The sequence below is a fragment of the Candoia aspera genome, chromosome 16 (assembly GCF_035149785.1).
Source record: "Candoia aspera isolate rCanAsp1 chromosome 16, rCanAsp1.hap2, whole genome shotgun sequence".
NCBI classification, from domain to species: Eukaryota; Metazoa; Chordata; class Lepidosauria; order Squamata; family Boidae; genus Candoia; species Candoia aspera.
The window spans coordinates 2,067,801-2,081,892 of NC_086168.1; the positions used below are offsets into that span (position 1 = coordinate 2,067,801).

At 49.8% G+C, this 14,092-nt stretch overlaps 2 protein-coding genes and 1 pseudogene across 2 annotated transcripts; 1 reads left to right on the top strand and 2 right to left on the bottom strand.

Moving 5' to 3' along the window:
- Positions 1–14,092, bottom strand: part of LOC134506289 (zinc finger protein 501-like) — a 41,429-nt pseudogene that overhangs the window by 4,301 nt on the left and 23,036 nt on the right.
- Positions 2,739–6,044, top strand: LOC134506185 (caspase recruitment domain-containing protein 9-like). Its single transcript, XM_063316249.1, has 4 exons — positions 2,739–2,927; positions 4,039–4,230; positions 4,766–4,807; positions 5,661–6,044. Exons 1-4 carry the CDS (start codon positions 2,748–2,750, stop codon positions 5,763–5,765), a joined length of 519 nt encoding a protein of 172 aa, XP_063172319.1. The 5' UTR covers positions 2,739–2,747; the 3' UTR covers positions 5,766–6,044.
- Positions 9,865–12,979, bottom strand: LOC134506287 (zinc finger protein 345-like). The gene is made up of 4 exons (XM_063316436.1): positions 12,971–12,979; positions 12,629–12,872; positions 10,427–12,324; positions 9,865–10,342 (listed from the first exon to the last, which is right to left on the bottom strand). Exons 1-4 carry the CDS (start codon positions 12,977–12,979, stop codon positions 10,181–10,183), a joined length of 2,313 nt encoding a protein of 770 aa, XP_063172506.1. The 3' UTR covers positions 9,865–10,180.

Consider the following 14,092-nt stretch of genomic DNA (forward strand, 5'->3'; position numbering starts at 1 on the left):
ATTTGATAGTAGGAAAAGGTGCTACTACGCTCCTCCTGAGTTTTGGCCACGTAGAAACCCAGCTCTCCTCCTACAATGCTTAACTCACTTATTCAAAACAAACCAATCTTTTTCTAAGCAGATATTCACCAAACAGTTTGCACTATGGGTGGTTTTGGGGTCGTTGAATACCTCAGTTGCCTTCTCTGTATTCTTTTATCTCATTCCCAGCCTTCCATGCATGTCACCCAACAGACCCTTTTCTTCTGGATCCCATTCATTTAGCAGGTTGCACCATTTCCCCTCCAACTCACAGCTAATTCATCCATGACCACCGTTCCCTGGAGCATAACCTGTGACTATCACCAGCCTCTGGGTTCCTACTTTTACACAGCCACACCCTGTTGACACCTGTTCCTCTGTTCGGAGATAATTCCAGCCCTTTGATTCATAATGAAATCTACAGCTTCATTTCCTCCAGTGCCACTCCACAAGATCAACCCAGCCTTGTTCAGATTTATGACATCCTTCCCCTTTCTTTTTGTCATGTCACGTCACGTCATCTCATGCCTGAACTTGAGCCCTTTACCCTTTACTTCTCTTCCATTCCAAGCCACCGTCTTCCACGTGCCGGAGACGTCAGCAGATGGGCCCACAGACGTTGACCTCTGCCACCCATCACGGCTTTGGCCATCAAAGATTTCACCCGGTGCTTTTAGGAAGGTAGAGAAGGTGTAAGTTAGCAGCCTTAGGTACAGATGTGCTAATGCCAAGAACAACACTGGTCGCCGGTGGCATGTTTTGGCTGTTCTGTTCGGTAAGGATCTCTAATCTGGAATCTCCCTTGCAAACCAAAATAGTGTTCCTCACATGCCACCAGCTGGGAAGTACAGGTGATATCCTGACACGCTCTGGATTCACAGAGAGAGAGAGAGGGAGGGAGAGAGAGAGATGTGATGAACTCAGAAGCGAGGGAGGGAGGGAGGGAAGGAAGGAAGGAAGGAAGGAAGGAAGGAAGAAGGAAGGAAGGAAGGAAGGAAGAAGGAAGGAAGGAAGGAAGGAAGGAAGGAAGGAAGAAGGAAGGAAGGAAGGAAGAAGGAAGGAAGGAAGGAAGGAAGGAAGGAAGGAAGAAGGAAGGAAGGAAGGAAGGAAGGAAGGAAGGAAGGAAAAGTTAACTGTTTTGATCAAAAGTCTTCATGAAGAAGCTATGATTGCGCTAATGTCCCACTTGCGTTCACATTTATGACCATTGCACCATCCCGTGGTCACGTGATCACCCTTTTCGACCTTCCTGTCCGGCTTTTGGCAAGCAAAATCAATGGGGAACCACGTGATTCGCTTAACAACCACTTGGTTCTCTTAAAACCCACAGTGTTTTGCTTAATGACCGCTGCAATAAATGTCATAAAATCGTGTCAGATTCGCTAAATGACTGCTTCATTTAGCCACCAAAATTCCAGTCCCAATTGTGGTCATTAAGCGAGGACTACCTGTATGGCTAAACCATGGTCTGCCCTTGTCTGGGAAGCTGGTCAGTGACTCGCAGCAGCAGTTTCGTAGCACCAAACCCGCTTCAGAAACAAGTCCGAGGAAGTGCTTTGCGACCCTCACAAGTGCAGCACCTCTCCTGTCCACCAAAAGCAGCCCGTTGTTTTTTTTCACATTTTCCCCAGAACGTGTAAAATGGTGCTGCTGCTTAATGAGGAATCCACTTAGTGAAGCATTCCTGAAGTGCGACTCTTACTGCAGTCGCCCTGCTTTTCAAGTCTCGGAATCGTTTTCGAAGCGTAGCTCCACTCAGAGACTCCTTGCGGCCGAAAGGAGGCCTTCCTACGGAGCTACAGCCCCGGCGCCATCCCGGGACCTCCTCCCACCCTGCGGTGTTGTATTCTGCCCAAGATGGCGGTGGCCAAGGCAGATGGTCTTTTCAGAATTGCAGTCACGGAGCTGCTTGCGAAGGATCCACCCTGACTCAGAGGCCTGCTCCTGCGTTTCAGAGTCTGGATGGAGGCAGTTCCGAGCCTGATCGAAAACTGGAAGGTGCCTGAGCAGACAGAGATGGAGGTTGTTTCAACCAGAATCATTTTTTTCCGTGCGTGGAGGTTTTTAAAAGGAGAAGTCAAAGGACAGACAGTCCTCAGTTAACGAACGGTCTCTTAACGACGGCCTGGGAAAGGGTGCTTTGCGGCCCGTAAACCACTTCTGGCTGCCGTGAAACGTTGCGCCGTCCCCCCATTCACATGACTGCATTTCAGGCACTCGGCAACCGGCTCGCATTTATGACCGGTTGCCGAGCGCCCCGCGGTCACGTGATCGCCATTTGCAGTCTTGTCTGCTGGCCTCCCCAGAAAGTCAGTGGGGAAGCCGGCAGGGAAGGTTGCAAGCGGGGCGGGGGGGAACGTAAGCGAGGGAAACCCTCATGGAGCCGCAAGGACGAAGCTCGGACCTTGAAGATCTTCGTTCCTGCAGCCCCAAACAAGCCATTCAAGCCCTCTGCAAGAGGGGAGGAGAAGCCCTTCGCCAGGCGGCTCTTTCAGGCGGCTCTTTCGCTCCATCCCTTAATGACCGACCATGGAGATCGCTTAACGACCGCAACCGGGAGTGCTGGGATTGCGGTCGTTGAGCGAAGTAGTCACGTGGGCGTCTCGCTTAACGACAAATTTGCTCAACGACCGAGATTCCAGTCTCAGTTGTGGTCGTTAATTGACGACTACCTTGTATGTCAATTCCTCCTTTCTCCCAAATCTAGCTAAGGGACACAGCCGTGCATGAGACAATATCCAGACTTCCTCCCTTTGGCTCACATTGTATTATTTGGTCAGCTTGTAGGAGAGAAGGAGCTGCTGGAACTGAGATGCACTTGCTTGCAAAATGATAACCAAATTTATCAAGATCGTATCAAGGCCATTTTAAAACAGCTGGAAGAGGTGGCTGCTGAAAGAGACCAGGTAAAGATTACTCTATGCTCCCCCAGCGTGGTGCATCATCATCATCATCATCATCATCATCTCAATTTTCTCCTCTTCTAACAAGCCTCCTTAAAGCAGTGAGTCTGATTAGAAATAACAGTAAAAGAACAGCAAATGTAAGTTGCGGCTGGCAGGAGAGAAGGATAAATCAGTGTTTTTCAATCTTGGCAATTTCCCAATGTGTGATCTTCACTGCCCAGAATTCCCTAGCCTGTGTGGCCGCTGCTGAGAATTCTGGGAATTGAAGTCCACATCTGAAAGTTGCCAAGATTGGGAAACACTGGAGTAAATGGAAAAGTCTGCCCTCTGTTGACTGAGTGGGGTACTGAAAGGGCAAAGTGCTACTTGGGAAAGGATTGTGAAGGCTGCCCCCCAGTGGCTCATTGGGATACTGCGGTTGCAAAGGGGAAGCTGGAGCGTCCTGGGGCCCAACCGCAGGCTGTGTGAAGGTCTCCACCCCCTCCCCAAGACAGAAGCAGTGCCTGGCAAACCACCACGAGCCCCTTATAGGGTCTCCCTCCTCCACAAAGCTTGGTGGCCTCTCGGTCCCACCGGCTTCCATAGCACCCTCTGTTGCTAGCCCGGCTGGGGATGATGGGGGGTTTTGCACACTAGTCTGGAGCTCATGACATTGGGGGACGCCGCAGAGCAGGGATGGCCAAGTGACTCTGCTGTGGGGAAGGTCTTGCACCAGAAAAAGTGCTCTCACAGGGGAACATGGCTTGGGAGTTCTGCCCTTCGATCACAAAGACAGCATCTGGCTGAGTTCACCCAACACACAGGCGAAGGCTAAAATGGGCCTGGGTGCCTTGCGGTTCGGCCCCTTTGAGAACCAGTCACTGTCGCATCTGGGGAACAAACCCTCACGTTAAGCCCAAAGAATACACATTTGTTTGGGGATGGCATGTTAGGTGAGCACAGGAGTTGCGTTTCCTCAGCCAGCATTCAGGGCTCAACGTGCTGTGTGAACCCAGCCAGTCCCGGGAACCCTTGCCGGCTCGATCTGACTGGCTGGTCTAAGCCACCGGTGGGCTTCATGGTTGACTCTTGGGGGATTATCCTTGCCTCCGCCCTGATTGTCTTGCTCCAGGCTCTCCTGACCCAGGAGGGGTACCAGAAGCAATATTCCCAAAGCCTGAGGGATAAGGACAGCTACCGGAAGCAGATCCGGGACCTCGGGGAGCGTTGTGACGAACTGCAGCTTCAGCTCTTCCAGAAGGAGGGACAGCTGCTGAGTGCCGAAGCAAAGCTGAAAAGGCTGTGCGTCGATCCTTCCGCCCTGGTAGGTCGTAGGGAAAAGCGTTTATTGGCACGGGCCTTCTTTCCCAGCCGGTTCCTCCCATTGCTTGGGAGGAATGGCCCAAGAGACGATTTGTCCCTTGCTGGTTCCTGGCATCCCTCCCTGCATGGAAGCCAGCTGAGCCCAGGCATTGCGCAGGGGCTGCCCACAGAGCGGGAACAAACCCTTTGGGAGCTGGACGGCGCATCAGCTCGAGAATAATAGATAATAAATTGTGGGGCGTGAGGCCACAGGGATTCCTTCTACGGGTCCCTTCCTTCTCTGCATTAGTTATCACTGATGTTATTGTTCGGGCTCTAATTCAGCTGAGGATTCCCTCAGTACCCTTGTTCCAAACTGCCCGCTGCCTTGGGTGTTGCTCCAAAGGGAACGGTGACGCCTCAGTCAAGCAACCTAAGCAATGAAGAATCAATCAAAGTGATCAGATATTTCTGGGCAATTGGGGGATAGACATGCAAGGTCTTCCAGCACTTCAGCTCTTCTTAGCATCTTGTCGATGAACTTCTTGCCATTCCAGACTTCCGATCTTGAGGAAAACTCATCCCGGAGCTCTCAAGAGGTGAGTTGCAAGTATCTGGCCACCCGATTTTTGCTCTTGCTGTCCCCGTTCAGGCAGAGCTGTAGGTTGTGTGTCCTTACACCCCTCAGATCCCGCTATTACTCACACAGCAACCAGGCTTTGCAAGGCATTTCCCTCCTGAAGCAAAAACAGGAAGGTCCCCACGCTCCGGTTGCAAATGGGAGGGAGGGAGGGAAGCTGCAAAAGAAACGGGTGCCTGTTTTCTCACGTTGCGAAGGCTGCATTCGCATAGCACACTTCAACGCTTTACTGGCTGAATCTTCCCTGGGTTTGCCCCATGCGCCGCACTGTACGATAAGCGGACGGGCTGGACTAGTGCCCACTCCCAGGTTAAGGAAGCCAAACCAACGCTAGTGTTGCAGCCGCAACTGCAAAGACGTCGAGCTGCACAAGTAGCCCAGTACTTCTTGAATAAATTTTGAAATGTATGTATGTATTTATTTCGTATGGCATAGCAGAATGCAGCATTGTTGCATGAAACTCACAGAAACAATGTATAAAAGTGTATAAAATATAGGACACTGGGACAACAAATTATTTTAAAAACACGCAATACAAATGAATAAAATTATGAACAAGTGAGCAGCTACTAAAGTAACTAAGCCGATGGCTGGATATCTAGATGGACAGCAGTACCCTCTGCATTGGTTGGATGGGTTTGGGTGAAACCTCCTGTGGCTTGACAGCTCCTAAAAATGCAGATCCTTTTAACTGCAGAATTGCTTTAGGAAACATCACTTCTGCTCATTCCCTTAACGGGAAAAGAAAGTAATATTCCTTCAAAAATTGAGTATCTTCTTCTTTTCCCCCCCCTCCCCCCTCTTGCCCAAAGCTGGCTCCCCATGGAAACCCAGATGAAGACGGGAAAGGTGCCAAAGCAAGTATGTTCATCTGCCGCAAGGGATCTTTTCTTTCTTGTTTAGAGGGGCAGGAGTGATGTTTTGAGTTAGGCCTCCAGCCAGGGTGGTGCCTCACACGGGGCAGAGATGGTCTCACGCTCTGCAGTTCAAGAACGAGGAGGATTTTGATCCTGGATGGTCCTGCCACTGGATTGCGAGAGGTTATGACGACACCCAGGTCTCCGACCATCCGACGTGCCCCAGAAACCCATTTAAATCAGTGGCACAGAACGTTGACGAGTGAGTAATAAGTGGTCTATGAATCTACAGATGCGTTCTTCTCTTTTATTTCTTCCGTAGAAGAACGCTGCGGCGTTCAGGACCCCCCGCTTGGTGTTCTCGGAAACATTCATCTTCTTCCATCACAAGTAACTATGAATTTCCCTTCCTGTCTCTCCATCCATCTCTCCGCTCACCCGGCCACGGTACAAGGGTAGCCCAGTAACTGAGTTTTCCTGCCCTGTCTTTCTTCACGGCGTTCTGTTTTAGATTCTTCACCACTTGGATTCTTTATTTTTACCTCTGTTTATATTATTTATTACTGTATTTTATTCTGTGTATTTATGGCTATGGTTTTTAATCGATTGTTGTAAACCGCCCAGAGTCCCCCGGCGGGAGGAGATGGGCGGGGATAAACTAGACAAACAAATAAATAAATAAATTCTCTTCATCTCCGTAGCTGAGGGTCTTCGTTTGGACCCTCGCCCCTCCTCCACGCCAGTGAATTGTCAGCCAGGCTTGTTCTGGACATGAGTTTAGCACTATTTCAGAACTCAGCTAGACCCACGTTCAGAAATAGGCCAACTGGGAATTCACCTGCTTGGAGCACATACTGATTTTCTTTCCCCTACAAGGCCATTTTGTCAGTTCTGATGTATCTCTTCCCTCAACACTTTGGGAACCAGACTAGTATGCAAGGGACGCCTTCGTATGTTTTCACGGCCAGTTTGCAAACTAGTATCATCCCTACCTCTCCCTCATTCTCAGAAATTCAAAATCCAGCCTACTGTCAATGCCAAGTCCTGAGCATTGTGTGACCCTGACCTTTCTGGAGCATTACGTGCTGCGGTTTTCACCTTCTCTTTAGCTGCTGAGAACTTTCTCATCCTGTAGCTTTATACTACTATATTCAGAGCCTTACGTCTGCTCTCCTCCTCCAGGAAGGGGGTCCAGCGGATGGGGACCTGTCGGAGAAGGGGCGTCGGCGAATGAAGGACAGTTTTGAGCATTATCGGAGGTAAATCTCCCTTGTCAATGGATCCCTGGTGCAGATGAAACCCTTCCCCATCCAGCTACGGTTAAGCCAGAAGGGAAAATATTCCTACCAAATGCAGCTTTGTGTTGCTGCTCCTTAGAGGAACCGTGGGCGTTTAGCAGGTTGCAGAGATTTTTCCTAATTTAAAAGGCTTGCTTGGAAGAGACCAACACGCTTCTCCTATCTGCAGCAGGCGCCCCCAAACTTCCCTAGTCCTTTTTGGAGAGGGAGGGAGAGGTAGCAGAGGTGGCGGTTAGCATGATAAGAAAAGGCTCAGCATCATTTCAGTGGCCACTCGCTGGAGAAGCTGTGCAGCTGGAATGGGACCAGGGAGTCTCGAACTCAGACCCCTGCCTACACTGGAGCCTAGCCCCCTACCTTACGGGGTCACCCCAGGGAAGAAAGAAATGAGTGAGCTCCCAGGCACGGCCTCTTGTGCTTTCAAGGCAGGATAATCATCAATGAGGTTTTTTTAGCCACAGGGAAGCACATCTGAGGACTCCTCCCTCTAAACCGATTTGGAACCTGCCTTGCAGAAAGAGAGCCCTAAGAGGAGGGCAGAAGAGCCGGTGTCACGAAGCTGACTGGGAACATTCGTCAGGAAGTGACAACACAGACACCGAAGGCTCCTGACCTCATCTGCTACCCGCAGGAAGAAGTGGAGAATGCCGGAGACGCTTTCGTTTGGGCGCAGCCGAGCTGCAACCATCCTCTTCTTATTTGCCAGCAAGGGGGGCAGCGGGATGGCTAAACTGTGGAACCAGGTTATTCTGTTCACGGCTTTACATTCCTACCCAGGGCCGACCGAATGATGCTGTCAAGATGCTTTCCCAGTGTCTGGAGGCTTTGTGGATCTGCATGAGCAACAGCAGCTTTGGGCTCCATCCAAATAAGACTGAGTGGCTGTGGGGTTTAGCCACCCCGCACCCCCCCCCAATATCTAGAGACCTTGCTGTTTTAGATTCTAGATTTTGCATTTATATATTGGCTGTTTTTGATTCCTTCTGCATTTACACAGTATGCTGCCCAGAGTCACACTGGCTGAGTTGAGCAGCTTTGTGTGTCTTGAAACAAAGAAGCAAACATTGTAACACACAGGACCTCAAGCTGCCCTAGAAGACCATCTGGAAGCTACAATTAGTCCAGAATGCAGCTACGCGGGCAGCAACAGGCATCCCCTGGTCCACCCATGTATCTGTATTACTTCGTGAGCTCTGCTGGCTTCCTATAAGCTTCTAGGCACAACTGAGGGTATTGGTGATCATCTAGAAAGCCTTCACGGCTCAGGACCGTGTTCTCGGTGGGCTTGCTGATCTGTTCTTGGGCTTGCCCTTCCCACAGAACCCAACAGAGCAGACATACTTGGCGGCCCCTTCATGAAACCATATCATCTTGTGGGACCCGGGCACCCAGCGCCCAGATCTGGAGGGCCCCAACCCTGCTGGTCCTCCCTACGGTTTGACAGCCTGGACGGTTTCCGTGAGCGCTGGGTTAGGACACTGGAGGAGCCCATCTGGAGAACTGGCGGAAGATGCTGAGTTCCGGGCCTCCCTCGGGGTCGTTTTCTATGGCGCTGCGGTGGGTCTTGAACACTTAGCCTGGCTTTGCTTTCCATCCTGCCTCAGCCTGCCAGCTTGACTTATCTTTTCCAAGGCGCTCACGGCTGCTCGCTCTACGAAGTGCTAGTCTGCAGCACATTCCTCGACTGTTCGTTGATCCTGATGGTTGATCCTGAAAGGAGATGCTATCCACCACTTGGACCGGAATTCACTGATTGGCCTGGTTCTCGCATGTCAATAGGCTACTGGTTGGCTTCCCATAGAGAAGATTACTCTGATGTCCGCTGAACCACGTCTACAGCGACCAACTCCCTTTAAATCTTTGGATTCAGCTATCAGCCAGATCCATAGCACAGCCAGGGTGCCTTCCCAGACAGGCCTCCGTAGTACCTAAAGTGTCAAATACACCTAGGCTGGTAGAAATTCGAGCAAAAATCTTAGCCACAGATCCAGATCAAAAGGTAATTATCTAATTCTAGTTCTCTTATTTAATTTCTGCAAGATTATCTAAGATGCTCCTTGCATAGTAATTCACTCCATTTGATTCCCAGGCCTTAAATTTTCATCCCCTTGGAATCCCTTAAGCTGAACCCTGAGTTTTGGCCTTGCTCTTCACATATATACTAGATTAGGGCATTTCCTGCAAGTTTGGTGCAAGACCATCATTGTCCCCTTATTTAAGAAGGGGGACAGAGCGATCCGGCCAATTACTGTATAGACCTATATAACAACTGTATTTAGGCCCCTAACTTGTATCTAACTGTACCTACACCCACCAACAGGCCATCTGACTCTCTCCAATTTACGTCTGCCTCGGTTTGTGTGGAGCGCACTTGCTCTCCTATATGCCAATGACATGGCCATTATCTCAAAGTCTCAGTTGGTCTTAGACAGTCTTGTAGTGGTTTTCGCTTAAAAAAAATCTAAAACACATCAGTGGACTATTGAGGAAATCCAATTGACAAGAGTTTCAGATATCTGGGGATGGTCCTACATGCTACTGGCATTTGGAAAACCCACATAGATTATATGAAACCATCTCCAAGGAGGAGCTCTTCCACGCCCCAGGCAAGGAATGTACTCCTGCACCACTGAAGTTGTGTGAGGCAAAGGTTGTGGCCCACATGCTTTGTGGCGCACAGCCACACTGTTCTGATCATTGACTGAATGAATTTGTGGTGATGATATTAATATGTGGAATTGAATACATTTGAGCTCATAACTTCACATACCCCTTGCAGGATTTGTAAGATGAGGACTATTCTGCTATTTTGTAAGAAAATATGAGTGATCAGACAAAACACTTTAATACGTAACGTGATTCAAATTAAACTAGTAGGCACCTTACAACAGCACAATCGTTAAGCAAACCATAGCAATAAAGGAAACAGTAAAATGGTCGCGTTCAGAAGTTGGCATACCCTTGATTGTTTGGGCTGATAATACAGCATACACTAAAGTTGACACACACACGTTGAGATGGCTATGAAGGGTAAGTATGCACACCTGTGCCTTAATAGATTTATTTGTATTAGATTGTAAAAAGTGTCTGTGTATAAATAGTCAATGAGTTTCTCAGCATCCAGGACTGCACTGACTTTGCTGGTTACTGGAGATTTTAGCCACGCTCTGTCCATTTCTATGGTTTCTCTCCTGTGTGGATTCTAATATGGTTTTGGAGATTTCCATTTCTTTTGAAGGATTTTTTACACTCTGTGCATTTATAAACTTTTTTCTCTGTGTGAAGTTTATAATGTTTACTGAGACCCACATTGTGACTGAAGCTCCTTCCGCACGCCAGGTATTTATAGGGTTTTTCTCCTGTGTGAACTGTTTGATGTACCCTGAGCTGTCCAGTCTGAGTAAAGCTCTTTCCGCACTCCAGGCATTTATACGGTTTCTCCCCTGAATGGATCCTTTGATGCGTACAAAGGCTTCCACTGCAACTGAAGCCGATTCCACACTCCAGGCATTTATAGGGCTTTTCTCCTGTGTGAATTCTTTGATGTTTCCTGAGATCTCCTCTCGATCTGAAACTCTTTCCACACTCCAGGCATTTATAGGGCTTTTCTCCCGTGTGAATTCTTTGATGTATCCTGAGATATCCTACCCAATGGAAACTTTTTCCACACTCCAGGCATTTATATGATTTCTCCCCTGAATGGATTCTTTGATGGTAATAAAGGCTTCCCCTCACACTGAAGCTCCTTCCGCACACCAGGCATTTATAGGGTTTTTCTCCTGTGTGAACTGTTTGATGTACCCTGAGCTGTCCAGTCTGAGTAAAGCTCTTTCCGCACTCCAGGCATTTATACGGTTTCTCCCCTGAATGGATCCTTTGATGCGTACAAAGGCTTCCACTGCAACTGAAGCCAATTCCACACTCCAGGCATTTATAGGGCTTTTCTCCCGTGTGAATTCTTTGATGTATCCTGATCTCTCCTCTCGATCTGAAACTCTTTCCACACTCCAAGCATTTATATGGTCTCTCTCCTAAATGGATTCTTAGATGTTTATCAAGGCTTCCACTCTGACTGAAGCTCCTTCCGCACTCCAGGCATTTATAGGGTTTTTCTCCCGTGTGAATTCTTTGATGTGCCCTGAGATCTCCTCTCGATCTGAAACTCTTTCCACACTCCAAGCATTTATATGGTCTCTCTCCTAAATGGATTCTTAGATGTTTATCAAGGCTTCCACTCTGACTGAAGCTCCTTCCGCACTCCAGGCATTTATAGGGTTTTTCTCCTGTGTGAATTCTTTGATGTATTGTGAGATTTCCTATCTGACTGAAACTTTTTCCACATTCCAGGCAGTTATAGGGTTTCTCTCCTGAATGGATTCTTTGATGTGTATTAAGGCTGAAACTAAGACCGAAACTCTTTCCACACTGCAGACATTTATAGGGTTTTTCTCCCGTGTGAATTTTTTGATGTATCTTGAGATGTCCTCTCGATCTGAAACTCTTTCCACACTCCAGGCATTGGAAGGGTTTTTCTCCCGTGTGAATTCTTTGATGTATTTTGAGGTTTCCTATCTGATTGAAACTTTTTCCACATTCCAGGCATTTATAGGGTTTCTCTCCTGAATGAATTCTTTGATGTTTATTAAGGCTTCCCCTGTCACTGAAGCTCCTTCCACACTCCAGGCATTTATACGGTTTTTCTCCCGTGTGAATATTTTGATGTTGACTGAGATATCCTCCCGCTCTGAAACTCTTTCCACACTGCAGGCATTTGTAGGGTTTTTCTCCTGTGTGAATTCTTTGATGTATCCTGAGATTTCCTATCTGATTGAAGCTTTTTCCACAGTCCAGGCATTTATAGGGCTTCTCTCCTGAATGGATTCTTTGATGTTTATTGAGGCTTCCCCTCACACTGAAGCTCTTTTCACACTCCAGGCATTTATAGGGCTTCTCTCCTGGGTGATTTTCCCCGCCTATTCCGACGCCCTCCGCCGTCCCGCATCGCTTCCCGGGCCCCCTCCTTCCACGGGGTCCCTCCTCGCTCTGGATCATCTCGTTGGGCGGCCCTTCGGCAGTTCCACCGGGTCCACACCTTTCCCGCCGCCGCGGCCCGGACCGGGGGGCTCCTGTGCGGGCTCCCTCCTCTCCGCTCGGCTTCGCCTCCTTCCTCCGCCGGACGCGGCCGTCCCCCTGAAGGGCGAGAGGGCAAAGGGGGGGGGGAGGAGGAGGAGGAGAGGCGGGCGGGGCCTCCGTTCCCTTCCCTGAGGGGAGGCCGAGGCCCGCGACGGGGGAAGGCGGAAGCCTCCAGCCTCTCGCGGCCCCTTTCAGTCAGGCAGGCAGGCGGCGGACCCCGGCCTCCCCCCACCCCCCGCCCCCCGCCAGCGCCGGGACTACCGGGCCTCGGCTCCCCGGCCTGCCCGCTCCCTCCCGGGACCTCCCTTCTCGGGGAGAGGCCCGCCCCGCCCCGCGGACTGCGACTCCCAGCACCCCCCGCGCCCCACCTGCATCCGGGCCCCTCCGCCGCCGAACCGCGAAGGTTTTTTCCTCGCCGGAGTGATTCCGGAACTGCGGTGGGACCTCCCCGCGCGCCCTTTCCGAGGAAGCTCCGCCTGTTCCGCCCCCGACCGTCCTCCCGCCAATCACCGCCGCCGCCGCACCCAGAGCAGCCAATGAGCTGCTGGTGGCCTTGGGTTCCCTTTCCCACGGGCAAGGTGAGCGCAGAAGACGTCAAGCGGGTCGGGTGGCGACGAAGGTGCTGCGAAAGAAGCCGGCAGTGGCCGCCCTGGGGGACCTGGGGGAGCTGCCCAGCCACGAGCACATCCAGGCCGCCCTTTGCAGCAAGGACGGGCGGCTTCCCAGGACTGTTTCGCTGAAGTCCGTTAGAGCCCCACAAAGTCGGAACTTTGGTTAAAACGACCCATTTCTTGCCACGATGCTTCTCTGCAAGACGGGCAGCTCGGTGCGCACTCTGGGCATCGGGGTGGGTGTGCGAGTGTGAGAACCATTTTCACGTGTCTGTTCAAATTCTGTTGACCCTCAAAATAACTTATTTTGTAAGACTCAAAACTATATGGAGGCGAGGCAGCAGAAGAGAGTTGCCTCCTAAATAGCGGTTTGCTATTTTGGTATCTCAAATTCCTGTCCTTGTTGACTTGACTTAAATTAAGGGACTATAACCCTGTGCCCAAGACCCAGTGCAATCCATGGTGGAGAATATAGATAAAAAAAGTTAATGAGGGTGCTACACTGGTATTTTGAGCTTTTTCCAAAACCTAGCTTAAAACTATTATTATCATCAATTTCCTGTCCTACCTTTATTATTTTTATAAATAACTCAAGGTGGTGAACATACCTAATATTCCTTCCTCCGATTTTCCCCACAACAGCAACCCTGTGAGGTGAGTTGGGCTGAGGGGGAGTGACTGGCCCAAGGTCACCCAGCTTTCATGTCTAAGGCCGGACTAGAACTCACAGACTCCTGGTTTCTAGCCCAGCACCTTAACCACTAGACCGTGGGTGGTAGATCAAGCTGCAGTTGTATTTTCAATCTGTAGCAACAAAAATGGGTTATTGTAAGGTCAGGAGATTTATTCAGCGTCTACTATTTTAGTTGTAGTAGGCATTCTTTGAGGTTCCATTGTTTTTTTCCATTATTCTAGACCCAAAATGTGATTTTCTTCTCGTAATGCTCTAGAACCACATACATGGCATTAAGCCATCTGGCCCAATGCGTTGTGCACTTGGATGTTTCTTCCCCCGAACCTGGTGAGATCCTGTTCAATAGGGAGACGGACCCTTCTTCATAAGTCATGCTGTGCCGCTGACTCACAAAATCCTCCTTTTGCAAATGCCACAAAGAATTTCTGTTGTGCTGAAATAATACGATACTGTTCCAATTGCAGAGGCAGGGGAGGACTGCTTGAAAATAGCCTGAAACATCAGCGAAATAAATGCCTGGACAATTATCTTCCTGCTTCCCTTTCCTTGGGGAATTCACACTCCTTCCTGCAACCTGAGAGTCCTTGTCCTCCCTAGGATGGCTGATTTACGGTTGCTCAGTCAATCACTGCTCTCCCTCATCCCCGGGGG

Bases quoted from the DNA above. Each gene is read 5' to 3' on its own strand.
- LOC134506185 (XM_063316249.1), top strand. From the start codon at position 2,748: ATGAGACAATATCCAGACTTCCTCCCTTTGGCTCACATTGTATTATTT. The intron at 2,928-4,038 runs GTAAAGATTACT...GTCTTGCTCCAG, and splicing joins TGGCTGCTGAAAGAGACCAG to GCTCTCCTGACCCAGGAGGG. The intron at 4,808-5,660 runs GTGAGTTGCAAG...TCTTGCCCAAAG, and splicing joins CATCCCGGAGCTCTCAAGAG to CTGGCTCCCCATGGAAACCC.
- LOC134506287 (XM_063316436.1), bottom strand. The intron at 12,325-12,628 runs GTCGGGGGCGGA...CCTGACTGAAAG, and splicing joins CGGTGATTGGCGGGAGGACG to GGGCCGCGAGAGGCTGGAGG. The intron at 10,343-10,426 runs CTGGAGTGCGGA...CCCTATAAATAC, and splicing joins GGGAGAAACCGTATAAATGC to CTGGCGTGCGGAAGGAGCTT.